The sequence below is a fragment of the Coregonus lavaretus genome, assembly GCF_964263955.1.
Source record: "Coregonus lavaretus genome assembly, chromosome: 20".
Taxonomy (NCBI): Eukaryota; Metazoa; Chordata; class Actinopteri; order Salmoniformes; family Salmonidae; genus Coregonus; species Coregonus lavaretus.
In genome coordinates, this window is record NC_140007.1 from 4297945 (window position 1) to 4325283 (window position 27339).

The 27339-nt window shown below is 41.9% G+C and overlaps 1 protein-coding gene across 1 annotated transcript in view; it reads left to right on the forward strand.

The window, feature by feature from the left end:
- The window catches only part of zbtb46 (zinc finger and BTB domain containing 46), a 96417-nt gene that overhangs the window by 50694 nt on the left and 18384 nt on the right, over positions 1-27339 (forward strand). The window contains exon 4 of the mRNA XM_084184936.1: positions 17127-17411. Coding sequence (XP_084041062.1) covers positions 17127-17411 — 285 coding nt within the window. The remainder of the gene's footprint in view (positions 1-17126; positions 17412-27339) is intronic.

The following is a 27339-nucleotide window of genomic DNA, read 5'->3' on the forward strand; positions in this document are numbered from 1 at the left end:
CCAATGAGACTGTAACATATCTGTATAGATCGTGAACCACAACTCAATGTTGACAATATATCCTAGCTAGCTACATTCTTCCATAAAGCATAGCTAGCTAGCTAAGTAAAGTTCATAGTCAACACCAAACTTTGGGAAACTGTCACACTTCTAACTTATAATACATGCAATGGGCATTGCTCATCTAGCTACTCAGGCATGATACATTTACATTTACATTTTTGTCATTTAGCAGACGCTCTTATCCAGAGCGACTTACAGTTAGTGCATGCATTATATATTTTTTTCCCCCTGTGGGAATCGAACCCACAACCCTGGCATTGCAAACGCCATGCTCTACCAACTGAGCTACATCCCCTGATACAACTGAGCTACATCCCCTGATACAGTCAAACTGGCTCGATAGCTACGTTTGCAGCCAGATGTCAGTTTCAGCACAAACAGCTGCTAGCTAGCTTACATTTCCTCAGCCAAGACCAGCCTCTCACAACTGTAGCTGATAAAATGAATTGCCTTGCAAAGAAACAGTTAGGTATGTTGAATCTAAACCATGCCAATGCACATGCAAGTAGCGCATCGGCTGTGTATTGCAGTGAGTGTACACATGTTAGCTAGCTAGCTAATTAGCTAGATCAACACACAAGAAAAACATGTTTTTTCTGGACGTTGAAAATACGTATTTTCCGGACGTTGAAATCAGGTTTATTTTCGATTCTGAATAAATGTTGAAAATACTTTCTCTACTTTAATTTTACTGTACTGTAATGTACTGCACTCTGCTGTGCTCTACTGCAGTGGTTCTCAAAGATCTCCTTGGGGACCCCCAGACATTTCGCAATTTTGCTGTAGCTCTGAACTAGCTATTCATTGTTTTTATTTTTACATTTTAGTCATTTAGCAAACACTCTTATCCAGAACAGTTAGTGCATTCATCTTAAGATAGCTAGGTGAGATTCAAGAGCTTGAGGATTAGTTGACAAGTTTAATTAGGTGTGCTAGCACTGGAATAAATCAATTACATAGAACGGCCTGGGGTCCTCATGGAGAGGTTTGAGAACCACTACTCTACTGTACTTGACCGGACCAAATCTAAACCAAACAAAGACGTCTATGTTTGGGCCAAATCAAGGCCAGTCCGGATCGGATCAAATCTAAACCAAACATAGACGTCTATTATTAGTTCAGATTTGGTCTGGACCGGATTCCCAAAAAACACGCCACTTCGATACAGCTACGACCTTTTCATAGGAGGTTAAGAGAACTTACGCAGCAGGTTAGGAGAATTTACATAGCAGTTCAGGAGAATTAGGTTAAGGTTAGAAAAAGGGTTAGGGTTAGCGAAAATGCTCTCCTAACCTGCTACGAAAAGTCACTTGTATCGAAGTGCCATGTTTTTAGGGATTCCCGTCCGTGGACGTTGAAATCAACGCCGGTCCAGACCGCACCAAAAACAGAAGTCCGGACCTAAAAAAGACTTCCAAAAGACGTCACCACAAAAATTCCTGCAGTTTTTTACTTGTTGATTGCTACTTCCCACTAAGGGGGCCTTAGTGGGAAGTAGCAATCAACAAGTAAAAAACTGCAGGAATTTTTGGTCAGATTTCTTTCCTAATGCTCACTCAGCCAACTTATTCAGTTCTTTGATAGTCACTTACAGGAACTGGTATGTGCTTAATGTAAAGCAGCTGTTGATATTCATCCCCCTCCCTTCTGTAAAGGGAGGATCGATATGTTTTGCATAAATGCAATAGCCATGTCTATGAAGTAATAGCCAGGGCCCAGTTTCCCGTTAGCGATGGAACTTAAGATTACAACTGTTTTAACATTGTATCGTTTCTATAACAGCCGAAGAACTCACATGCGTTTCCCAAAACACCATGTAAAGAGAACTTTCAATAAGTGCGTCGTTAGAGTATGTGTCAATACTGATAGGATCGAAAGAAAGGCAGGGCTGCTATCGGATCAGGGTTCTCCATTCAAATCTTACCTCAACATTAGATACTGACGACGGATCAGCTCCTAGAGAGATGCTTAGGCTATGCATTAAATCAATTTGGCACATCATTGCGCATATGTTGTTAACCCTACACATCATGAAATTGAGGCAAAAATTACAGACAGTAGCCTATGATTAGCAAAATAGAACTCAATTGATTGAACATGAAATTGATTTCAATATGATTGAAATACACACTCAGTTGCCACGGAAATGGATCGCTCCTACAGATAGTGAGTCACGTGACCATGGCTTGCTATATAAAGCAGGCAGACAGGCATTGAGGCATTCAGTTACTGTTCGATTGAATGTTAGAATGAGCAAAACGAGTGACCTAAGCGACTTTGAGCGTGGTATGATCTCAGAAACGGCCGCCCTCCTGGGCTTTTCACGCACAACAGTGTCTAGGGTTTACCGAGAATGGTGCGACAAACAAAAAACATCCAGTCCTGTGGACGAAAAGGTTGAAGGAGAATGGCAAGAATCGTGCAAGCTAACAGGTGGGCCACAAAAAGGAAAATAACGCAGTACAACATTGATGTGCAGTTCGGCATCTCAGAATGCACAACTATTCGATCCTTGTCACAAATGGGCTATTGCAGCAGACGACCACACCGGGTTCCACTCCTATCAGCTAAAAACAAGAAGAATCTGCTCCAGTGGGCACGCGATCCGCCACGCTGGACTATTGAGGCATGGAAAAACATTGCCTGGTCCGACGAATCCCGGTCCTGTTGAGTCATGCTGATGGCAGAGTTAGGATTTGGCGTAAGCAGCATGAGTCCATGGACCCATCCTGCCTGGTGTCAACGGTACAGGCTGGTGGTGGTGGTGTTCTTATGTGGGGAATGCTTTCCTGGCACACGTTAGGTCCCTTGGTACCAATTGAGTAGCAATTGACCACCATATCTGAACATTGTTGCTGACCAAACCCAATAGAGCATCTTTGGTAGCGAATGTCCTTGGCTGTTCGCAGCATGAATATACCGCCGTCCAATCTGCAGCAACTGTGTGATGCCATCATGTCTGCATGGACCAACATCCCTGTGGAACATATCCAACACCTTGTAGAATCCATGAAGAATCCATGCAAGAATTCAGGCTTTTCTGGAGGCAAAGGGGGGTCCGACCGGTACTAGATGTGGGTACCTAATAAACAGACCACTGAGTGTATAGGCCTATGTTAGAGGTCTACACGGGTACAACAGACCCGAAATTCAGAGTTTTGTCTCGGATCTGGGTCGGGTCTGATATCATTGCCAGAGGTCTCGGTTATGTGCAATTAAAATGAATTTACATGCAGAATCCGATTGGACCTGTCCTCTGTTAATTTACTGTTTGTGTGATGAGAACTGCGTGAGCTTGGTATCTGTGTCAGCCAATTGCAACTCAATAAAATGTATAGCTTAAAATGTGAGCAGCACCGCCTCCTCAAGATTCTGAGCCTGCCTGGCAGGGTTGGTTCTACAAAGCCAGAGCCCCCTGATGGGAGAACATAATATACAAGGAAATTCTCAAAGCTGCTAATGAGAACCTTGACAACCTTGTACCTAGCCGGTGGGGATTCTGGTGGGGTACCCCTACCCATGTAGTGGCAGTGCTGGCAACACTGGCTGCAGTAACCCATGTGGAGGGGGTCACACTCTGACAATCAGAGAGGGGGCATATTATTGTGGCCCTGGTGGCACCAAATAATCAAGGTTCTGACTGCACGGAGATGCTTGGGGAAAATGGTTACAACGGGGGACCAGAGTGTTTGTTTCTCAGGGGAAGAGGGTGGATCTGATCTCCATCATCTAGGACTTGACATAGATTAATCAAATCTCACATTGTTGTCAATTTTTTCTCAATCTTACATGCATTGTCAAACAGCTGTAACTGTATACACATTTGTAAATCAGGTCCTTTCTTGAGTTGGACTCTGGGATGTAACAACCGTTGAGCATCTGATCTTATGGTTGATTGTGGAGGAAAGGGGTTGAGTGTGTTAGAGTATGTGCGCGCGCGTGTGTGTGTGTGTGTGTGTGTGTGTGTGTGTGTGTGTGTGCGTGTGTGTGTGTGTGTGTGTGTGTGTGTGTGTGTGTGTGTTTATCCCACATCTGTTGCAAGGGGGTAAGGATGTTAGGGAGAATATAGGATGAACCACAATAATTGTTTGCTAAAATAATAATTGCTTGACAAAAATGTAATGTAATACAATGGCAATCCGGGTTAACTGCCAACATTATTACGCACATTAATTGATAATGATGGAAATTAAGATTTGCAAGAAATTTGAATAGATATATATTTTTAAATAGCTATATATATATTGAGGTGAGATCATTGGAAATGCTTTTGGCGGTTGACCTGCTTCTGTTTTGTGGGTGGAACTGTGTGGTGTTTTCGATGGATGGGTCCTGGCCTCTCGGGGGCCTAGGGATCCGGGGGGACGGGGATGGTATGCCAATCACTGGGATGACGGCCCAACTTGGGATGGAGAGGGGCTTTAGCGGGGGGAATAGTGGAGAACAATTGGAGGGTTACTTAGTAGTAATGCAAATATCATGGTACAGCTATATGGACACTCAATAACTATGATATTTTTTATTGGTAAATTTACAAACATATATAATGATAAATAGATTTGAAACTTGTATCTCATTATGGTATGTGGTGAAATAAGTATAGCCAGTTATAATTGTAATGGCTTAGCAGATAATAACAAAAGAATAACAATATTTACATGGCTGAAAGAGAAGGAATATAATATACAGCTGTGGAAAAAATTAAGAGACCACTGCAAAATTATCAGTTTCTCTGGTTTTACTATTTATAGGTATGTGTTTGGATAAAAATTACATTTTTGTTTTATTCTATAAACTACTGACAACATTTCTCCCAAATTCCAAATAAAAATATTGTCATTTAGAGCATTTATTTGCAGAAAATGACAACTGGTCAAAGAAAATAAGTTCATGTTCATTTTTAAACAACACAATACTAATGTTTTAACTTAGGAAGAGTTCAGAAAACAATATTTGGTGGAATAACCCTGATTTTCAATCACAGCTTTCATGCGTCTTGGCATGCTCTCCACCAGTCTTTCACATTGATGTTGGGTGACTTTATGCCACTCCTGGTGCAAAAATTCAAGCAGCTCTGCTTTGTTTGATGGCTTGTGACCATCTATCTTCCTCTTGATCACATTCCAGAAGTTTTCAATGGGGTTCAGGTCTGGAGATTGGGCTGGCCATGACAGGGTCTTGATCTGGTGGTCCTCCATCCACACCTTGATTGACCTGGCTGTGTGGCATAGCACATTGTCCTGCTGGAAAAAACAATCCTCAGAGTTGGGGAACAATGTCAGAGCAAAAGGAAGCAAGTTTTCTTCCAGGACAACCTTGTACGTGGCTTGATTCATGCGTCCTTCACAAAGACAAATCTGCCCGATTCCAGCCTTGCTGAAGCACCCCCAGATCATCACCGATCCTCCACCAAATTTCACAGTGGGTGCGAGAAACTGTGGCTTGTAGGCCTCTCCAGGTCTCCGTCTAACCATTAGACGACCAGGTGTTGGGCAAAGCTGAAAATTGGACTCATCAGAGAAGATGACCTTACTCCAGTCCTTTACGGTCCAATCCTTATGGTCTTTTGCAAACCTCAGCCTCGCTCTTCTTTGCACGACTTCAGCCCTACCCCTAGGAGCCTGTTTCAAACCGTCCTCGCTGTGCACTTCACCTCAGCTGCCGTTTGCCATTCTTTTTGTAGGTCACTTGATGTCATCCTACGGTTGATGAGTGACATTCGAATGAGTTGGCGGTCATCCCGGTCAGTAGAGAGTCATTTTCGCCCTCTGCCGGTCTGTAGCTTTGTTGTCCCCAATGTCTGCTGCTTGACCTTGTTCTTATGAACCGCCGTCTTTGAAATTTTAAGGATGGAAGCAACCTGACACTCACTGTATCCCTCTGCCAGTAAAGCCAGAATTGAACCCTTCTTTTCCTCACTAAAAACTTTCCTTTTCAACTCTTTTGGCATGGTCAATAGTTATTTTTTGATTAATATTACTTTTGAGGTACTATTAGCACTGTTTTTACCATCCAGCTGGTCCTATTGCAAGAGGATAGTGATGACCACAGCAGTGGTTTTTATACTTTCCCTTGTTAAATAAGATTTGGTTCATGTGATCACCTAATCAGTACCTAATTCAGTAGAATGAGGTGTGCCTGTGTTGGAATTCAACAGACTGGAATGGATTGGCTGTCATACATTTATATATTTTTTTGCAGTGGTCTCTTAATTTTTTCCACAGCTGTATATTGTTTACAGGAAACTCATTCAACAATTCGAGAAATATACTACTCCCATGGGCAAAGAAACTCAAAAGGGGTGATGATATTAATTAACAGTAATTTCCATTCGAATGTGCAAATTGTCCAAACAGATCGGACCAAATAATGATGATCCACACTTCTTTGACAATATATTTAATAAATTATCAACCCTGCAAGCAATACAAGACTCTATTATTATGGTGGGAGATTATAATACTGTTTTAAATAGCTCAATGGACCGTAAAGGAAATCACACTACAAACTATCACCCTCATGCTCTTAAGGAAATAGTGAATGTCATGGATACATTAGAACTAGTAGATATATGGAGGCTTAAATATCCTGACCTAGTGAGATATACATAGCAGAGACTCAATCAAGCTAGTCATCTTGATTTCTTTCTTATGTCATTCTCGTTGGCACCAAAAGTTAAAAAAGTGTTGATAGGGGACAGAATGCGGTTGGACCATCATATAATTGGCATATACATTACTCTTACTGAATTTCCACGTGGGCGAGGGTATTGGAAATTTAATCAAAGCCTATTGGATGATAACTTGTTTTTAACTAGGACAGAGGAATTTTTTAACTGTTTTTTCCGACATAACATAGGTACAGCAAATCGACCTTATTGTATGGGACACTTTTAAATGTGCCTTTAGAGGCCATGCAATTCAGTACTCATCTCGAAAACAAAAGCAATTTAGGTCAAAAGAGTCCATACTAACAAAGGAAATAGAAGGTCTAACAGATAGATAGCAATAAAAACTGTAACATATAGGCTCAGAATAAATTAGAGGAAAAACAAAAAGAAATGGAGAAACTTATTCTAAAGCAAACTGGATGGAATATGGGGGAAAATCACCTAATTATTTTTTAATCTTCAACATAGAAATGCTACCAAAAATAATTTCATGAAACTGGTTACAAATGACGGAGTCACCCATGATTCACCAAAGGATATTTTGAAGGAGGAAGCAAAGTACTTTAAGCATATGTTTTTGTTTCAGTCGCCTCCATCTCCTCTAACTGAAGCTAATTGTAGATATATTTTTTTTCTATTGATAATGTAAAATTAACAGCCATACAGAAAGACTCATGTGGAGGTGAAATTACAGAGGAGGAACTTCTGGATGCAATTAAAGGCTTTTAGTCCAGGAAAACTCCAGGGTTGGATGGCATAACAGTTGAGGTATTCCAAACCTTTTTTGATATACTCAGATGACCATTATTAGCATGTTTTAACCACTCCTATGTAAATGGTAGATTATCAGACACTCAAGAAGCAGGTCTGATTTCATTATTACTGAAACAGGATACAAGTGGAAAATATAAAGATCCAGTCAATTTAAAAAGTTGGAGGCCCCTTACACTTCAGTGTTGTGATGCAAAAATTATAGGAAAATGTATAGCACATAGAATTAAAAAGGTATTATCGGACATTATTCATTCTAATCAGACAGGTTTTTTACATGGATGATACATTGGAGATAATATAAGGAAAGTACTGGAAACAATAGAACACTATGAAAAATCTGGGAAACCAGGCCTGCTATTCATAGCAGACTTTGAAAAGGCATTTGATAAAGTATGACTGGGGTTGATATATAATTGCCTGCAGCATTTGAATTTTGGAGAATCTCTTATGAAATGGGTTAAAATCATGTATAGTAACCCTAGGTGTAAAATAGTAAATAATGGCTATTTCTCAGAAAGTTTTAAACTGTCAAGAGGAGTGAAACAAGGTTGTCCACTATCGGCATATCTATTTATTATGCCCATCGAAATGTTAGCTATTAAAATCAGATCCAACAATAGTATCAAGGGATTAGAAATCCAGGGCTTAAAAACAAATGTGTCATTGTACGCTGATGATTCATGTTTTCTTTTAAATCCACAACTAGAATCCCCCCACAGCCTCATAGAAGATCTAGATACATTTTCTAACCTCTCTGGATTACAACCAAATTATGATAAATGTACTATATTACGTATTGGATCGCTAAAAAATACAATGTTTACATTACCATGTACAGTGGGGAAAAAAAGTATTTAGTCAGCCACCAATTGTGCAAGTTCTCCCACTTAAAAAGATGAGAGAGGCCTGTAATTTTCATCATAGGTACACGTCAACTATGACAGACAAATTGAGGAAAAAAAATCTAGAAAATCACATTGTAGGAGTTTTTATGAATTTATTTGTAAATTATGGTGGAAAATAAGTATTTGGTCACCTACAAACAAGCAAGATTTCTGGCTCTCACAGACCTGTAACTTCTTCTTTAAGAGGCTCCTCTGTCCTCCACTCGTTACCTGTATTAATGGCACCTGTTTGAACTTGTTATCAGTTTAAAAGACACCTGTCCACAACCTCAAACAGTCACACTCTAAACTCCACTATGGCCAAGACCAAAGAGCTGTCAAAGGACACCAGAAACAAAATTGTAGACCTGCACCAGGCTGGGAAGACTGAATCTGCAATAGGTAAGCAGCTTGGTTAGAAGAAATCAACTGTGGGAGCAATTATTAGGAAATGGAAGACATACAAGACCACTGATAATCTCCCTCGATCTGGGGCTCCACGCAAGATCTCACCCCATGGGGTCAAAATGATCACAAGAATGGTGAGCAAAAATCCCAGAACCACACGGGGGGACCTAGTGAATGACCTGCAGAGAGCTGGGACCAAAGTAACAAAGCCTACCATCAGTAACACACTACGCTGCCAGGGACTCAAATCCTGCGGTGCCAGACGTGTCCCCCTGCTTAAGCCAGTACATGTCCAGGCCCATCTGAAGTTTGCTAGAGTGCATTTGAGGATTGGGAGAATGTCATATGGTCAGATGAAACCAAAATAGAACTTTTTGGTAAAAACTCAACTCGTCGTGTTTGGAGGACAAAGAATGCTGAGTTGCATCCAAAGAACACCATACCTACTGTGAAGCATGGGGGTGGAAACATCATGCTTTGGGGCTGTTTTTCTGCAAAGGGACCAGGACGACTGATCCGTGTAAAGGAAAGAATGAATGGGGCCATGTATCGTGAGATTTTGAGTGAAAACCTCCTTCCATCAGCAAGGGCATTGAAGATGAAACGTGGCTGGGTCTTTCAGCATGACAATGATCCCAAACACACCACCCGGGCAACGAAGGAGTGGCTTCGTAAGAAGCATTTCAAGGTCCTGGAGTGGCCTAGCCAGTCTCCAGATCTCAACCCCATAGAAAATCTTTGGAGGGAGTTGAAAGTCCGTGTTGGCCAGCGACAGCCCCAAAACATCACTGCTCTAGAGGAGATCTGCATGGAGGAATGGGCCAAAATACCAGCAACAGTGTGTGAAAACCTTGTGAAGACTTACAGAAAACGTTTGACCTGTGTCATTGCCAACAAAGGGTATATAACAAAGTATTGAGAAACTTTTGTTATTGACCAAATACTTATTTTCCACCATAATTTGCAAATAAAATCATTAAAAATCCTACAATGTGATTTTCTGGTTTTTTTTCCTCATTTTGTCTGTCATAGTTGACGTGTACCTATGATGAAAATTACAAGCCTCTCTCATCCTTTTAAGTGGGAGAACTTGCACAATTGGTGGCTGACTAAATACTTTTTTTCCACACTGTAGTTTACCAATAAAATGGTCTGATGGTGATGCTCGGAAAACATATCCCAAATGAAATAAATGATCTCACTCCAATACATTTTAATAGAAAGTTAGCAAAAATATTCTTGCTACTATGGAAAGGTAAATACCTGTCAATTTGTGGAAAAATCACCCTGATTAACTCTTTAGTATTATCCCAGTTTACCTATTTGCTCATGGTCTTGCCTACGCCTAGCGAACAGTTTTTTAAATTCTATGAGAAAAATATATAAAATTTTATTTGGAACGGCAAGCCAGACAAAATTAAATGGGCCTATTTATATAATTAATATGAATTCGGAGGACAGAAATTATTAAATATTAAAGCATAAGACCTATCACTAAAAGCTTCAGTCATACAAAAGTTATACTTAAATCCGAACTGGTTCTCTAGCAAATTAGTAAAGTTGTCTCACCCAAAAAAGGATATGTGTGTGTGTATGGATGTATGCATGTATATATATATGTGTGTGTATGTGTGTGTATGTATGTGTATGTGTGTATGTGTATGTATGTATAAGTGGGGGAAAAAAGTATTTAGTCAGCCACCAATTGTGCAAGTTCTCCCACTTAAAAAGATGAGAGAGGCCTGTAATTTTCATCATAGGTACACGTCAACTATGACAGACAAATTGAGAATTTTTTTTCCAGAAAATCACATTGTAGGATTTTTAATGAATTGATTTGCAAATTATGGTGGAAAATAAGTATTTGGTCACCTACAAACAAGCAAGATTTCTGGCTCTCACAGACCTGTAACTTCTTCTTTAAGAGGCTCCTCTGTCCTCCACTCGTTACCTGTATTAATGGCACCTGTTTGAACTTGTTATCAGTATAAAAGACACCTGTCCACAACCTCAAACAGTCACACTCCAAACTCCACTATGGCCAAGACCAAAGAGCTGTCAAAGGACACCAGAAACAAAATTGTAGACCTGCACCAGGCTGGGAAGACTGAATCTGCAATAGGTAAGCAGCTTGGTTTGAAGTATTCAACTGTGGGAGCAATTATTAGGAAATGGAAGACATACAAGACCACTGATAATCTCCCTCGATCTGGGGCTCCACGCAAGATCTCACCCCGTGGGGTCAAAATGATCACAAGAACGGTGAGCAAAAATCCCAGAACCACACGGGGGGACCTAGTGAATGACCTGCAGAGAGCTGGGACCAAAGTAACAAAGCCTACCATCAGTAACACACTACGCCGCCAGGGACTCAAATCCTGCAGTGCCAGATGTGTCCCCCTGCTTAAGCCAGTACATGTCCAGGCCCGTCTGAAGTTTGCTAGAGTGCATTTGGATGATCCAGAAGATGATTGGGAGAATGTCATCTGGTCAGATGAAACCAAAATAGAACTTTTTGGTAAAAACTCAACTCGTCGTGTTTGGAGGACAAAGAATGCTGAGTTGCATCCAAAGAACACCATACCTACTGTGAAGCATGGGGGTGGAAACATCATGCTTTGGGGCTGTTTTTCTGCAAAGGGACCAGGACGACTAATCCGTGTAAAGGAAATAATGAATGGGGCCATGTATCGTGAGATTTTGAGTGAAAACCTCCTTCCATCAGCAAGGGCATTGAAGATATTCTGATAGAAAATGAACGACTTCTGTATGCCTGTATCTGTATAGCACTAGTAGCCTATCTGACAAGTATAAAGAAATCCATGTCAATGTCGGGAACATGGCGCCAGCATATCTCTATCTTTCTCTCGGTCTATCTGAGGCTAGGCCTAAACTTGGCCCCCCTAATATTTGTTTTTTAAATATAAATATCATACAGTGGACACCTAGGCTATGCGTACAGTATATGCTTGCAATGCCCTGATACATTTAGCACTAAAATCTCTGACAGCTAAACCATGAGGTAGACAATTATTGTTTTAGGAAAGTAAAAACCAATAAAACAACAGACTATAAAGTTTTGAATTTGCTACACATCGAAACACAATGAATAGTTTTTTTCTTATTTCTTAGTGGCAGTGTTTAACCTCTACAGGATCGATGTTCCTATACCAGGACAATTGTTGCTAATGTGCGCTAATGTGACTAGAATGACGTTGTAAGTAACAGCAAACTTTCCAGGACATAGACATGTCTTATATGGTCAGAAAGCTTAAATCTAACTGCACTGTCCAATTTACAGTAGCTATTACAGTGAAAAAATACAATTTTTATATTCAAATGTAGGAACTGGGTTCTACAGTTTGAACCCCTGCTGTCTCTGGCTCCACACCCACCCCGCCCGGCCATCTAGATGTGTGAAAGTTAGTATATAAGCTAATGATCCATCATGTATGACATTCCTGGGAGTGTGTAAACTTACATTTTGTATTACCATATCATTTTTGTATGTTCTCTATAGTTATGTACTTGAAAATGTATCAATTGACCAATTCGGCACATTTGGGCAGACTTGATACAAAATATTGTGCAGTATTGCAATGCTTCACTGGATCAATCTGAAACTTTGCACACACACTGCTGCCATCTCGTGGCCAAATTCTAAATTGCGCCTAAACTCCTATATGATATTATGGCCTTTCTCTTGCATTTCAAAGATAATGGAACAAACAAATAAATAGAAAACCGCTCAGAGATTTACCGATTCCTTTATGATGCTTCTGGGAAACCAGGCCCTGGACAATAAATAATGTGAGAGAAAACATATTACATTTGAAGCGCAAATTACATGACCTTTTGCATGTGGAAATGTTGTATGATTTTGTATAATCACCTCCCGGTGTAAAAACCATGGAAATTAAAAACTAAAAATTATGTTTTAAGTGAGAAGTAGGGATAGGTCTGAAGCTCCCCGAAAAAAAGGAAATTCACATGAGCGCCACAATGCCTACTCCACCCATGCTCTACCAAGGTTTTCCAGCCACACAGCTTTGATCTACTACAGTAGCTACAGTGCATTCGGAAAGTATTCAGACCCCTTCCCTTTTTCCACATTTTGTTACGTTACAGCCTTATTCTAAAATGGATTTTTAAAAAAAATCCTCATCAATCTACACACAATACTCCATATTGACAAAAAATAAAACAGGTTTTTAGAGAAAAAACAGAAATACCTTATTTACGTAAGTATTCAGACCATTTGCTATGAAACTCGAAACTGATCTCAGGTGCATCTTGTTTCCATTGATCATCCTTGAGATGTTTCTTCAAATTGATTGGAGTCCACCTGTGGTAAATTCAATTGATTGGACATGATTTGGAAAGGCACACACCGGTCTATGTAAGGTCCCACAGTTGACAGTGCATGTCAGAGTAAAAACCAAGCCATGAGGTTGAAGGAATTGTCCGCAGAGCTCCGAGACAGGATTGTGTCGAGGCACAGATCTTGGAAGGGTAACTAAAAATGTATGTAGCATTGAAGGTCCCCAAGAACACAGTGGCCTCCATCATTCTTAAATGGAAGAAGTTTGGAACCACCAAGACTCTTCCTAGAACTGTCCGCCTGGCCAAACTGAACAATCGGGGGAGAAGGGCCTTGGTCAGGAGGTGACCAAGAACCCGATGGTCACTCTGACAGAGCTACAGAGTTCCTCTGTGGAGATGGGAGAACCTTCCAGAAGGACAACCATCTCTGCAGCACTCCACCAATCAGGCCTTTATGGTAGAGTGTCCAGATGGAAGCAACACCTCCGTAAAAGGCACATGACAAACTACTTGGAGTTTGCCAAAAGGCACCTAAAGGACTCTCAGACCATGACAAACAAGGTTCTCTGGTCTGATGAAACCAAGATTGAACTCTTTGACCTGAATGCCAAGCGTCACGTCTGGAGGAAACCTGGCACCATCCCTACGGTGAAGCATGGTGGTGGCAGCATCATGCTGTGGGGGTGTTTTCAGCGGCAGGGACTGGGAGACTAAGCACACAGCCAAGACAACGCAGGAGTGGCTTCGGGACAAGTCTCTGAATGTCCTTAAGTGGCCCAGCCAGAGCCCGGACTTGAACCCGATCGAACATCTCTTGAGAGACCTGAAAATAGCTGTGCAGCTATGCTCCTCATCCAACCTGACAGATCTTGAGAGGATCTGCAGAGGAGAATGGGAGAAACTCCCCAAATACAGTCAGGGAAAAAAGTATTTGATCCCCTGCTGATTTTGTACGTCTGCCTACTGACAAAGAAATGATCAGTCTATAATTTTAATGGTAGGTTTATTTGAATAGTGAGAGACAGAATAACAACAAAAAAATCCAGAAAAACGCATGTCAAAAATTTTACAAATTGATTTGCATTTTAATGAGGGAAATAAGTATTTGACCCCTCCGCAAAACATTACTTAGTACTTGGTGGCAAAACCCTTGTTGGCAATCACAGAGGTCAGACGTTTCTTGTAGTTTGCCACCAGGTTTGCACACATCTCAGGAGGGATTTTGTCCCACTCCTCTTTGCAGATCTTCTCCAAGTCATTGGTCTTGTAGCCCATTCCAGCCTTGTGTACGTCTACAATCTTGTCCCTGACATCCTTGGAGAGCTCTTTGGTCTTGGCCATGGTGGAGAGTTTGGAATCTGATTGATTGATTGCTTCTGTGGACATGTGTCTTTTATACAGGTAACAAACTGAGATTAGGAGCACTCCCTTTAAGAGTGTGCTCCTAATCTCAGTTTGTTACCTGTATAAAAGACACCTGGGAGCCAGAAATCTTTCTGATTGAGAGGGGGTCAAATACTTATTTCCCTCATTAAAATGCAAATCAATTTATAACATTTTTGACATGCGTTTTTCTGGATTATTTTGTTGTTATTCTGTCTCTCACTGTTCAAATAAACCTACCATTAAAATTATAGACTGATCATTTCTTTGTCAGTGGGCAAACGTACAAAATCAGCAGGGGATCAAATACTTTTTTCCCTCACTGTATTTTTGCTTCGTCATTATTGGGTATTGTGTGTAGATTGATGAGGGAAAAAAACGATTTAATCCATTTTAGAATAAGGCTGTAAAGTAACAGAATGTGGAAAAGGTGTCTGAATACTTTCCGACTGCACTGTATGTTGGTCTATTGCAGGGTTTCCCAACCTCGCCGCCCCCCCCCCACTCCGTCTGCTAAATGACTAAAATGTAAAAAATTTAATAATGATTTGGTTATTTGAATCAGCTGTGTAGTGCTAAAGGCAAAAACCAAAAGTACCCTGGTCTATTGTACTTCAAACAATGTGTATGCAGGTTGCTTAGAAAAAAAATGCAAATACACATATAACTTTAAGCTACATATTCATTTGACAGGGGTAATGAACTGCCCATTGATCAGCACAGCAATTGATAAAACAGGACCATGTTTGCAAACCAATTGTTTTTTAGCTTATGTCAATATTACAGAGGTAAACTAACATTTCATGATGATTAATGAAATCTATACCTGTTTCTATAGACCTCTTGTTGTTGACCTGTTGTTATGTTGGCCACCTACTGACCAATACAGATGTTAGGAGATATGTTTGTTTCTCAATGACATGTATTGTTAAAAAAAGGTTTAAGGAAATACAAGCAAGCACCACATTACTACAAGACAAAACAGCTCGCTCAATCAAGCATGATGGTATTGTAAGTCTAAAAGCAAAGCTTGCGTTCATATAATTAAAAAAGCTTGAAAGGGTAGTGGAATGGGATTAGTGTGGTGTGTGAAGAATCCAATACTTTAACTTGTATGCGGTGCAAATCACATTATTGTGGGAGCACCTCCAAGAGTATGAATTAGGCTGTTTGAGAAGGTTTGGATCCTAAGCAACCTTGTTTGAAGTACAATAGCTACTGTTGGAGGTCAAAGCTGTGTGCTGCAAAACCTTGGTAGAGCATGGGTGAGGAACCATTGTGGTGCACATGTGAATTTCCTTTCTTTTTCGGCTTCAGAACAATCCCTACTTCTCACTTAAAATGAGTTTTTTGTTTTTAATATATATTTACACGCTATGAGGTTGGAATAATATTGTGAAATTGTGAAAATTATGATAATGCACTTTTAGTGTAAGAGCTGTTTGAAAAGACCAATAACAGTGAAAGTTTGCCCACCTTTCAGCCAATAACAGCTAGTTTCCATGTTACACATCCCTCCCATTAGGATCCTCCAATTAGGCCCGTCTCTCAGACCACTCCCAGACAGTCCTAGCAAAATTCTTGCTTGAGAAATAGCAGTTTGCTTTCTTTCTCTGACTTCCTCTCCCTCTTTCTCTCTCTCTGCCTACTCCCTCTCTCTGCATTCTCTCTCTCTCTCTCTCTCTCTCTCTCTCTCTCTCTCTCTCTCTCTCTCTCTCTCTCTCTCTCTCTCTCTCTCTCTCTCTCTCTCTCTCTCTCAATCATTATCTTTCTCAGTTGCAGTGTGTGTGTGGGTGCCAGCAGTGCTGTCAGTAGCTCTGTGTGACTGACATATAGATCTACAGAGGAGAGGCGTGTGTCTGCTGCTGACAGCTGTTCACAACACACTCTCTACATTACTCTGTCACTGGGCTGTCACTACAGTCTAAACAAGCCTTTATACCTTCTCACTCTCTCTCTCTCTCTCTCTCTCTCTCTCTCTCTCTCTCTCTCTCTCTCTCTCTCTCTCTCTCTCTCTTTCTTTTGTGTGCTCCATCTCTCTCTTTCTCTTGTGTGCTCTCTCTCTCTCTCTCTCTCTGTTAGCTCTCTCTCTCTCTCTCTCTCTCTCTCTCTCTCTCTCTCTCTCTCTCTCTCTCTCTCTCTCTCTCTCTCTCTCTCTCTCTCTCTCTCTCTCTCTCTCTCTCTCTCTCTCTCTCTCTCTCTCTCTCTCTCTCTCTCTCTCTCTCTCTCTCTGTGATTTATCTGTGTTGTGTGCTATGTCAACAGCGTCCGGTCCTTGTTGTAATTGGTAGGGATGGGGTGTTAAAAGGATAGGTTTTTCATGGTTGATCAAAAACAGTCGAGGCAAAATGAATGTTGCTAACAGCCAGGCATCCCATCTGTTCCATTTGTCATTTACACGTGAAGTGTAGAAAGAAAGCGATACCGATAATCAGTATACTATACTTTTTGGCTAAGTCTATGGGTAACTGCTTTTGTGTTTTCTTTTTGAAATTATGTCAATGCTTTGATATCTTACATTGTATATATTGTGAAGAGTAAATTGGTGCATTTCAACATGACTAATATCAATCAAACTCAATCAACCAATTCATTAATGATTCCTCTCTCTCTGTCTCCAGGTGCAGATGTGACGGAGCCCAACAGCTCAGACAGTCGCGGAGAACGCCTCGACTTTTTCCTCAAACAGGAAGCGGCTCTGGCAGCGAGCGAGGCCAACTTCCTGGGTGCTAGCGAATCAGATGATGCCGGAGGTGGGACCGGGGGCAGGACTACCCCATTGGTAGCTAATCTGAGGGCAGCGTTGATGAGTAAAAACAGCCTGCTGTCGCTACGGGCTGAGATGCTGGGAGACGATAACCCTCTACTGTTTGAGTACCTGCCCAAAGGAGGACACTCCCTCTCACGTAAGTTACTGTTATAGTACATGACACACACATACACACCACACTCCACTCTATAACTGCTGTTCGAGTGTCACACAATACCACTGATATAGAATCACCATTCTCTTGTTGGCTTTTGTGAATTTTGTTTTGGTGTGTATGTATGCTTGCGTGTGTGCGTGTGTGCTGTGTGTGCATGTGTTCAGTATGTAACAGGTCTGTGTGATGGTGCGAGAGAGGATTACTCAGTTGTGACTCAGTGAGAGAACATTGTGCTGGGATGGCTCCCGGGTGTGTGAGAAAATATTTGCTGGATTTCTTTGCCGGATTGTGTGTGTGGTTTCATACAACAGGGTTTAGCCATGTTCATCTGTGTGAATTTGTGAGTGAGTGAATGATGTAAGGCTTTGAGGATGGCCTTCCCCTACCCTCCACCTTGTTCTAAATATATCATGATGCAAGTAATTGGTATGATAAAAGCTTTTAAATCATCAACTTACATTTCCCACTCACCTCTCCGTTAAGTTATTTTGGACCATTGGAATATATCTCCCAGTGCATATTTGTGTGTGTGTGCGTGTGTGTGCGTGCGTGTGTATGTTTTATTTCTCTGTTTTCCTTGGCTGGTAATTGTCTCCTTTGTGCTGAGTTGTTTCTTTCTTTGTTTGGGGGAGACAGAGAAAGGAGTCCAACTCTAAACCTCGTCATGCCCTTTTTGCTTCACTACAATAGGACTGGAGACTGGGGCTTTGACTGAATGGACCCCCTCCCCCCGCCCACACACACACACACATACACACACACTCACACACACACTGTTTAGTGTGCCAGAGTAAGATGTCTCTGTTGGTTTGCTTAAAGTGGAGAGACTGAGGCCCTGTCACAGACTGCCTCTTATCTGACAGGCCCTTACGAAAGGAAGAGGCCTAAATCAGACACACACAAATCATTTAATATAAGGGAAAAGGGGGGTAATAGTTCAAAATAGTTCTACAAGCAAAGAATCCTCAATCCCATTCATGTGGACCCTTAACATACCAGAATATCCATATTCATCAGCTCTCTCTATTCTTCCTTTGGCATCTCTGTTCAGTATTACACACACACATGCGCGCGCACACACACACACACACACACACACACACACACACACACACGCGCGCGCGCACACACACACACACACACACACACTAACACACACACACACACTAACACACACACACACAGTGGTGGAAGAAGTACCCAATTGTCATACTTGAGTCAAAGTAAAGATACTGTACCTTAAAGCGTTAATCAGCAGTTAAAACAATAACAAAGAGTTCTGCCCGCTGCTGTTTCAGTAAAAAGCTGAGGGTTGGGGCTAGGGAAATGTAACCACTCTCAAATTCATAGACAGAGCTATGGAAGCAAGGACTGACCATCCATGATATAAACATTATAGTTTTAACCATGTTTTGAGGATATAAAGTGTTTGTTTACATGTACTTTGTTTACAAACATTGGAGTAAAACAATCTTATATTTTCGGTTCTGATGGGGTTTGACAATTATATTCTTTAAGAATCAATGGGTACAAAAATGGATGTAACAACTGCAGATTACCTCTTTAATAGAAAATGTCACCCACTAAAATCTCAAAAGTATCTGGTTTTAAATATAATTAAGTATCAAAGTAATAGCAAATGCAAAAATATACTTCAGTATCAAAAGTAAAAGTAAATGCTATAAATCATTTTTAAAAAAGAAAACATGATTTCCTTGTTTTTTATTTATTTATTGATAGCCAAGGGCACACTCCAACACTCAGACATCATTTACAAATAAAGCATTTGTGTTTAGTGAGTCCGCCAGATCAGAGGCAGTAGGGATGACCACGTGTTCTCTTGAAGTGTGTGAATTAGACAATTTTCCTGTCCTGCTAAGCAATTGTGTGAATAGGACCATTTTCCTGTCCTGCTAAGAATTCAGAATGTAATGAGTACTTTTGGGTGTGATGGAAAATGTATGGGAGTAAAACGTATATATACTGAACAAAAATATAAACACAACACAACATGTTTCATGAGCTGTGGTCCTCTGTAGCTCAGTTGGTAGAGCATGGCGCTTGGAACGCCAGGGTAGTGGGTTCGATCCCCGGGACCACCCATACTTAAAATGTATGCACACATGACTGTAAGTCGCTTTGGATAAAAGCATCTGCTAAATGGCTTATTATTTATAAAAGATCCCAGAAGCTTATTTTTCAAAAATGTTGTGCATAAATGTGTTTACATCCCTGTTAGTGAGCATTTCACCTTTGCCAAGATAATCAATCCACCTGACAGGTGTAGCATATGAAGAAGCTGATTAAACAGCCTGATCATTACCCAGGTGCACATTGTGCTGGGGACAATAAAAGGCCACTCTAAAATGTGCAGTTTTGTCACACAATACAATGCTACAGATGTCTCAAGTTTTGAGGGAGCATGCAATTGGCATGCTGACAACAGGAATGTCCATCAGAGCTGTTGCCAGAGAATGTAATGTTAATTTATCTACCATAAGTCGTTTTAGAGAATTTGGCAGTACGACCAACCAGCCTCACAACTGCAGACCACGTATAACCACGCTAGCCCAGGACCTCCACATCCGGCTTCTTCACCTGCGGAATCATCTGAGACCAGCCACCCGGACAGCTGATGAAACTGTAGGTTTGCCCAACTGAATAATTTCTGCACAAACTGTCAGAAACTGTCTCAGGGAAGCTCATCTGCGTGCTCGTCATCCTCACCAGGGTCTTGACCTGACTTCAGTGGGCAAATACTCACCTTCGATGGCCAATGGCACGCTGGAATAGTGTGCTCTTCACGGATGAATCGCGGTTTCAACTGTACCGGGCAGATGGCAGACAGCGTGTATGGTGCTGTGTGGATGAGCGGTTTGCTGATGTCAATGTTGTGAACAGAGTGCCCAATGGTGGTGGTGGGGTTATGGTATGGACAGGCATAAGCTACAGACAATGAACACAATTGCATTTTATCGGTGGCAATTTGAATGCATAGAAATACCGTGACAAGATCCTGTTTCAGCATGATAATGCACAGTCCCATGTCGCAAGAATCTGTACACAGTTCTTGGAAGCTGAAAATGTCCCAGTTCTTCCATGGCCTGCATACTCACCAGATATGTCACCCATTGAGCATGTTTGGGATGCTCTGGATCAACGTGTTTGGGATGCTCTGGATCAACGTGTACAACAGCGTGTTCCAGCTCCCGCCAATATCCAGCAACTTCGCACAGCCATTGAAGAGTAGTGGGACAACATTCCACAGGCCACAATCAACAGCCTGATCAACTCTATGCAAAGGAGTGTTTGTAAGTCGCTCTGGATAAGAGCGTCTGCTAAATGATGTAAATTTAAATGTAAATGAGTGTGTCGCGTTGCATGAGGCAAATGGGGGTCACACCAGATACTGACTGGTTTTCTGATCCACGCCCCTACCTTTTTTTAAAGGTATCTGTGACCAACAGATGCATATCTGTATTCCCAGTCACGTGAAATCCATAGATTAGGGTCTAATTAATTTATTTCAATTGACTGATTTCCTTACATGAACTGTAACTCAGTGAAATCTTTGAAATTGTTGAATTTATATTTCAGTGTATTTTGGGAATGTAGTGGAGTTGTCAAACATATAAATAGTAAAGTAAAGTACATATACCCCCAAAAATTATTTAACCCTCCCGTTGTCCTAGGGTCAAAATGACCCGCCACTGTGTTGAACCAACTTTATTTAATTTTTATATTTTTGGGATCATTTGTGAGAAGGGGGCAGTGAGACTTTAAAGAAAGTATCACTGCCTCCTTCTCACAAATGATCCAAAAAATATAAAAATTAAATAAAGTTGGTTCAACACAGTGGCGGGTCATTTTGTTTGAGACAGAGTTTGTTTGGAAATACAAGTACTATCAGCATGTATTTACAACTACTTCGATTTGATTTGAAGTGTATTTTCAAGTACTAATAATTAACTCTTAGAAGCTGCACACAATATGCCTTGCATTAAACTTAAAATGAGATAAGGGGACCCAAAACAACACATTTTTGGAAAGAAATTACATTTTATGGCAGTTTATGTAAGGGTTTTTGAAATGTATTTGAAAAAAGTATTTGAAAACACTTTCAAATATCATTGGTAAAGTATTTGGTAGACCTACTTCAATTTTTCGAATAGAAGTAGGTTATTTGGACAGTGTATTTGAAAATACTCAAATACAAATACTTCTGCTTCGCCTCTCTCTCTCTCTCCCTCTCTCTCTCTCTCTCTCTCTCTCTCTCTCTCTCTCTATCTCTCTCTCTCTCTCTCTCTCTCTCTCTCTATTCCCCGAAACACTGCCCCCACAAACACACACACACACTGTTGTTTTACATTGCACCTGGATCTCTATGGAAGTGTTACCTTGATACACCTACTGTACATGTGTGAATGAGTGAGTGAGTGATTTGGTCATTCAAGGATCCAACAATACATGCCCAATGTCTTATTCAGTTGTCAGAAACACTCTCGTATACTGTTTATGTGGTAGTGATCAGGGTGGGTAACTCTGCCCATCCTTTATTTTCCTGACTAGACCAACCTGCGCTCCAGCTCTCCCTAAAATGGATGCTCTCATAGACAGCTGATCGAAATCAGTATTTTATACTGAACAAAATCATTCGTCTTCTCAAACATCACGCACGCGCACACACATACAGACACTCACTCACTCGTCTGTCCTCTGTGCGCGCACGTGGGTGGAAGGAGAAGGAGAGGATGAACGAAAAAAGAGAGAGAGAAAACAGAGAACCAACCCCTAACCCTTTCCTCCTGGTAGAGGAGAGGACAGCAAGTCTTTTTGTTCTTTCTTCCTCCTCTCCTCTGCTCTGCGCTGGGTTGGCTGTGGCGCTGCGGCTGCCTCCGTGTGCCCCCTTGCCCCCTCTCTCTCTGTGCTGCTGTTGTGTGGACGCAGCCAGCTGGTTGCAGTTTGTCCTGAGTGGGTGGGTGAGACTCGTTTCCTGTGCTCCTCAGGCCTCCACAACAACCACCACTACCAGCAGCAGCAGCAGCACCTCCACAGCCCAACACAACCAGGGGCCACAGCAGGAGCCGCAGGGGCCACATTTGATAGCAAACAAGGGGCTGCTTCGTCCTCCTCTTCCTCCTCCTCTCCTTTTCTCCTCCCACCTCCTTTTCCACCGCCCCCACCATCCTCCCTCCGTCCGCCCACTGCCCCCCTGCAGCCCTCCGAGGCCAGGCCCCTGATGGCCCCTGGGTTGCGGCCTGGGGGACCCCTCGTAGCGCTCCACTCACACTCACAGGGGCTGGCTGTGGATGAAGAAGAGGCCCTAGAGGGCCCCGAGCCCTTCTCCCCCCCACCAGAGGTAAGCAGAAACATCGATGTTCACCCCTGGTGGAAGTTGGCCCTTCAGGCACTGATCTAGGATCAGCTTATCCTCACTAGATTATAACCTTAACAATGAGGAGGATGAATGTAAACATGACCTGAGATCAGTGTCCAGGGGCAACTTCAACCTTCTCCTTCTGGTTATACCCTGAGGGTAGGGGTGGGGTTGGTGGGGGGTTGTATACCCCTGGGGGTCATATCTCAACCCTTCCCCCAACCCCTCTACTATTATGTATGTTTCTTCACTCTAGTCTAGCTGACTGTGTGTGGAATTTGTTGTATTTCCTGTTTTTGTTACCTGTGTTATTATTACTGGTGATATCTGTTTGTCCTTACAACATGTCTGTCCAACCTGCTTCTTCTTGTCCATGTGGCTTTGTTTTTGTCATGTGTTCCTTTCTCTTTTCCTCTTTCAACTTTACGTTTTTGTATTTTTTATTTCATTTAATTAACTATCTTAACATAAGCACATACAGTACATCTAGAACCTATATTGCATACAACTAGCCCAGAGTAGGGAGTAATATTAATAGATGTGACATCACTTAGGCTATAAACGTGACATGTAATTTGACTTGAGAGCACCAGTGCCGATCAGATAATATATTGAATGGCACACATGGTTACAACTGTATCGTTGTTTCAAGTCCAATGCACTCATTTGAGTGGTGTGCATCACGAGAAAAGTCATTTGTATAATGGAGCATGGCTTTGTGTCCGTGATTGCACCTTTACTATGCAGAAAACCACTCATCTCTAGCCCAAACCGTTGAAAAGTAAAGAACCATTTTACCGAAACAAAAAATATTTCTAGAGGATTCGCCGGACTCTTTTAAAGGGGTACAAACACATTAATCATCATGAGTAAGGAATTATGAAAATAGTTCAAATAAACCCTATTTAAACTATAAAAAACGTTTGTCACAGAAAATAGATGGTTTGCAGTATTAGATTAGATGGAGGTCATTACCACTAAATCAATTAATAGGAACATTTTAGGTGTTCAGCGAGATTTTCAATCCCATCAAGGTGTGCCACAGTTCAAACAAGGTTGGGAACCACTGCTATAGATGGTTTGGATAACAGAACAGTTTTGGGACTGAATAGAATCAATATCTCTAGACAACAAGAGGGTCGCACTGAGACCGCAGGAAATTGCCTGCTCCTTTCTGCCACTGTGTGTGTGTGTGTGTGTGTGTGTGTGTGTGTATGTGTAGAAGCAGCATTTGGTTTCAGTGGACCTCCCTCCCTACAAGCCTCCATATCTCTGTGGACAAGCCATCTGTTTGCCCAGTGCATGGTGTCTGTTCTTAAGGAAGCAGGGAGGGATGGAGAGTGGATGTGGAGGAGGGGTATGCTTTAGTTTGGGGATGAATACAAACACACACACACACACACCCATGGGGAGTGGTCATTGAACAAAAGTGCATCTGTAACCCCCCTTTCCAGAGATACGAGTAAATATTGAATACCCTATTGTCATCTCCCTCAACCCCCTTTCTCTCTCTCTCTCGCTCTCTCCTTCCACCTGTTATGTTACATAAAAGGAGTAAAGGGTGATTGTGTTACAATGTCACACTGACCACAGACTATAGCCCTTAGATCGACAGAAGGACCACACCCAAACATTGATCTATTTTTAATCTCTGTTTGTAATAGTGTTTTTGTTTATTTGAGTTATTAATCCATGTTATTTATTTCTTTGCTTTCTGACTTTTTCTCTCTTTAACAGTTTGTCTTCTTTATGTGTCTTTTGTTTTGTCAAGATGTGTGAATTTTGTGTGTGTGTTTCTCTCTCTCTCTTTCTGTGTGAGTGCGTTCACAGCTTGCCTTGCCTGCATGCCCAAATAATATTCTTCGACACAGTACATTTTAGAGCCAGGGTGCGTTTGTGTTAACTGTGTATCCTGTGTTTTTAGGAGGATATGCAGGATGAAAAAGATTCTAATCAGGGATACAACAAAGGTATGTATGGTGCCTGACATGTTAATTTTAGATGGCATATACATTATAAAAGTCCTTAGACCTCTATTCATATTTTACCATTGTCTCTGTATAGCTAGGTTTTTAAATGTTTATACAGTACAAGTGGCAACAGTTCTCACATTATTATCTCTTTCTCTTTTCTCTTTCTCTCCCACACTCTTTCTATTTCTTCACTCTCTCCCTCTTCCTTCTCTCTCTCAATGCTTTCTTCCCCCCTATCTCTCTCTCTCTCTCCCCCTTCCTCCTCCTTCTCCTCCTCCTCTCTCTCTTAGTTCTGGAACATGGCCCGTCTCCCATGGAGGGGGATCAGATGGCTGAGGGGAGGCATGGTGTGTCCAGGGAGGAGGTGTTGGAAGGTGGGGGGAGAGGGGCCCTGTCGGGGCCTGCTTGGCCCCAGAAGCTGGCTTGCTCCCTGTGCAAACGGCTGTTCAGCAGCCTGGAGCAGCTCAAGGAGCACGAGTACTGCCACACCCTGTCCCTCATGGCCATCTCCCTAGACTGGCCTGACCTGCAAGGCCCCCAAGCCAACCACCACCACAACCAGACTCATGCATTCTCTCAGGGACCCATTCACTCGCAGTCTCTCTATCACCTCCCGGTGGCTGAGCCTTTCCCAGCACGGTACCTCTGCTCCCAGTGTCCAGCCACCTTTACCCTCAAGTCCAACGCAGACCGACATGAGAAGACCATCCACTTCAAGAGGAAACTGATGCAGTGCACCTACTGTCTGAAACAATTCAGAGACCGTACTGATCTACACAGACACCTGTCTTCCGTACACTCGAGAGAAAGAGGGCACTCTTGCCCGGCCTGTGCCAAGGCGTTCAGTACCCAGAAGAACCTGGCCACGCATGTCAAGGTGTGCTGCCAGATGGGGGTGGAAGTAGGGTCATGGAGAAGGGTCGGCATGGGGGTGGGGCAGGGTGGGGTTGCCAAGCAACTGTGGGGCTTGCATCATGAGATGAAGGCAGACGCCCATAGCAACCATAATATTCATCATCACCATGTGAATGTGGTCGATTGAGCTTGGAGGCATACAAAGATATAGAGAGTAAACACACACGACCACGCACACACACACACACACACACACACACACACATACACACACAAACACAAACACGCTATACATGCCAATTAATGACCTGTGGTGTCACTTCCTCCCTAAACCCATAGAGTCCCATTGGATGAGAGTAGATCTGAGCTGGGCGCCCCATATAGGTTATATGTAAGAGCACTGGTATATTTTCTACAGCCTGTGTAATATTTGTAAGTATTTGTACATTTATAAGATTAAAGACTGATCTTTCAAATACATTTAGGTTTTTACATATGGGCCTATATTTTTGAGAAGCCTTTAGGCATCTTTTTAAAAAGCATTATTAATATGCAAAGTTACCGGTGAAAATGTACTGTAACTCCTCACCTGAGTTCCAGCTTTGTTTTAATATATATATCAATATGTTTGTGCGTGTTAGTCTGTCTGTTTGTCATTCTGTCACTTGTTTATGGAGTTGACATTGTTTGAATGATTAGGGGTACTCATTTCGCTGATGATATGGTGCTGTTGTTGGAAATAGCTCTGGGTAGAATAAGGTCTAGGATCAGCTTACAGTACCTTTCTTAAATCCTCATCGTAACCATTAACACAAAACTGACTTTAGTGGAGTGTCTATGGGGAACATTGTTCTTCTACTTGTGCTTGTGGTGTTGGTTCTATCCCACTGTGTTGCCAGTCAGGGCTCAGCCTAGGCCCTCTTCTCCATATTAGGAGATATGTATCTCTAATTCTTTACTTCTCACTAAAACTGCTCAGAAACTGACTATGAGCCGCCACAAATCAGCACCACCTGCAGGTAATCCTATTTACGACACATTCACTGTCAGTGTTCATACTGCACACTATGATCAGAGGTTGGCTTATCTAATCTGAAACAATGTTACAATCATCTGTTTTAACCTTTATTCCAGTCAGGAAGTCTTACTGAAACAACACATCTCAGATGTAAAAAAAAAAAAAAAAAAAAAAAAAAAGAGGACGGTCTTACATTCAGAGCAGGCCTACAATAAGTACAAATGTGACAGATACAACAGCCCTTAGGGGGTAACGTTTACCCAAATCGTCTTGCACTAAAGTACACCTAAATGGATTTGAGGATAGAGGTATCACTCTATGTTTTGGCACAATTTCCTCTCCTTCATCTGCTCTGGTGTGAACCAACTGGACTGGTGAAAGCAGGTGTCTGTGAAGGCGTTTGACATTTTCCTACATTTGGCCTGTGTTGGCCTGTGTTGTTTTCTAATCAGTGCAGATGAAGGAGCACCAAGCAATTTAAAACAACAGAGACGCGCTGGTGGGATGTTGGGGTGGGGTTAGGGTCGTTCCAAGTCCCTTTCTCTCTGTGCGCTGCGCCCAATCCTCCTAACCCCCTCTATAAGCCCAGCTGAAGGAGAATAGTAGTTGGCTCTTCTTAGCTCCAGCCTTTATTGACCTAAGACTCCTCAGATAAAGAGGAAGTGGGCGGAGGAGGTGCATGAC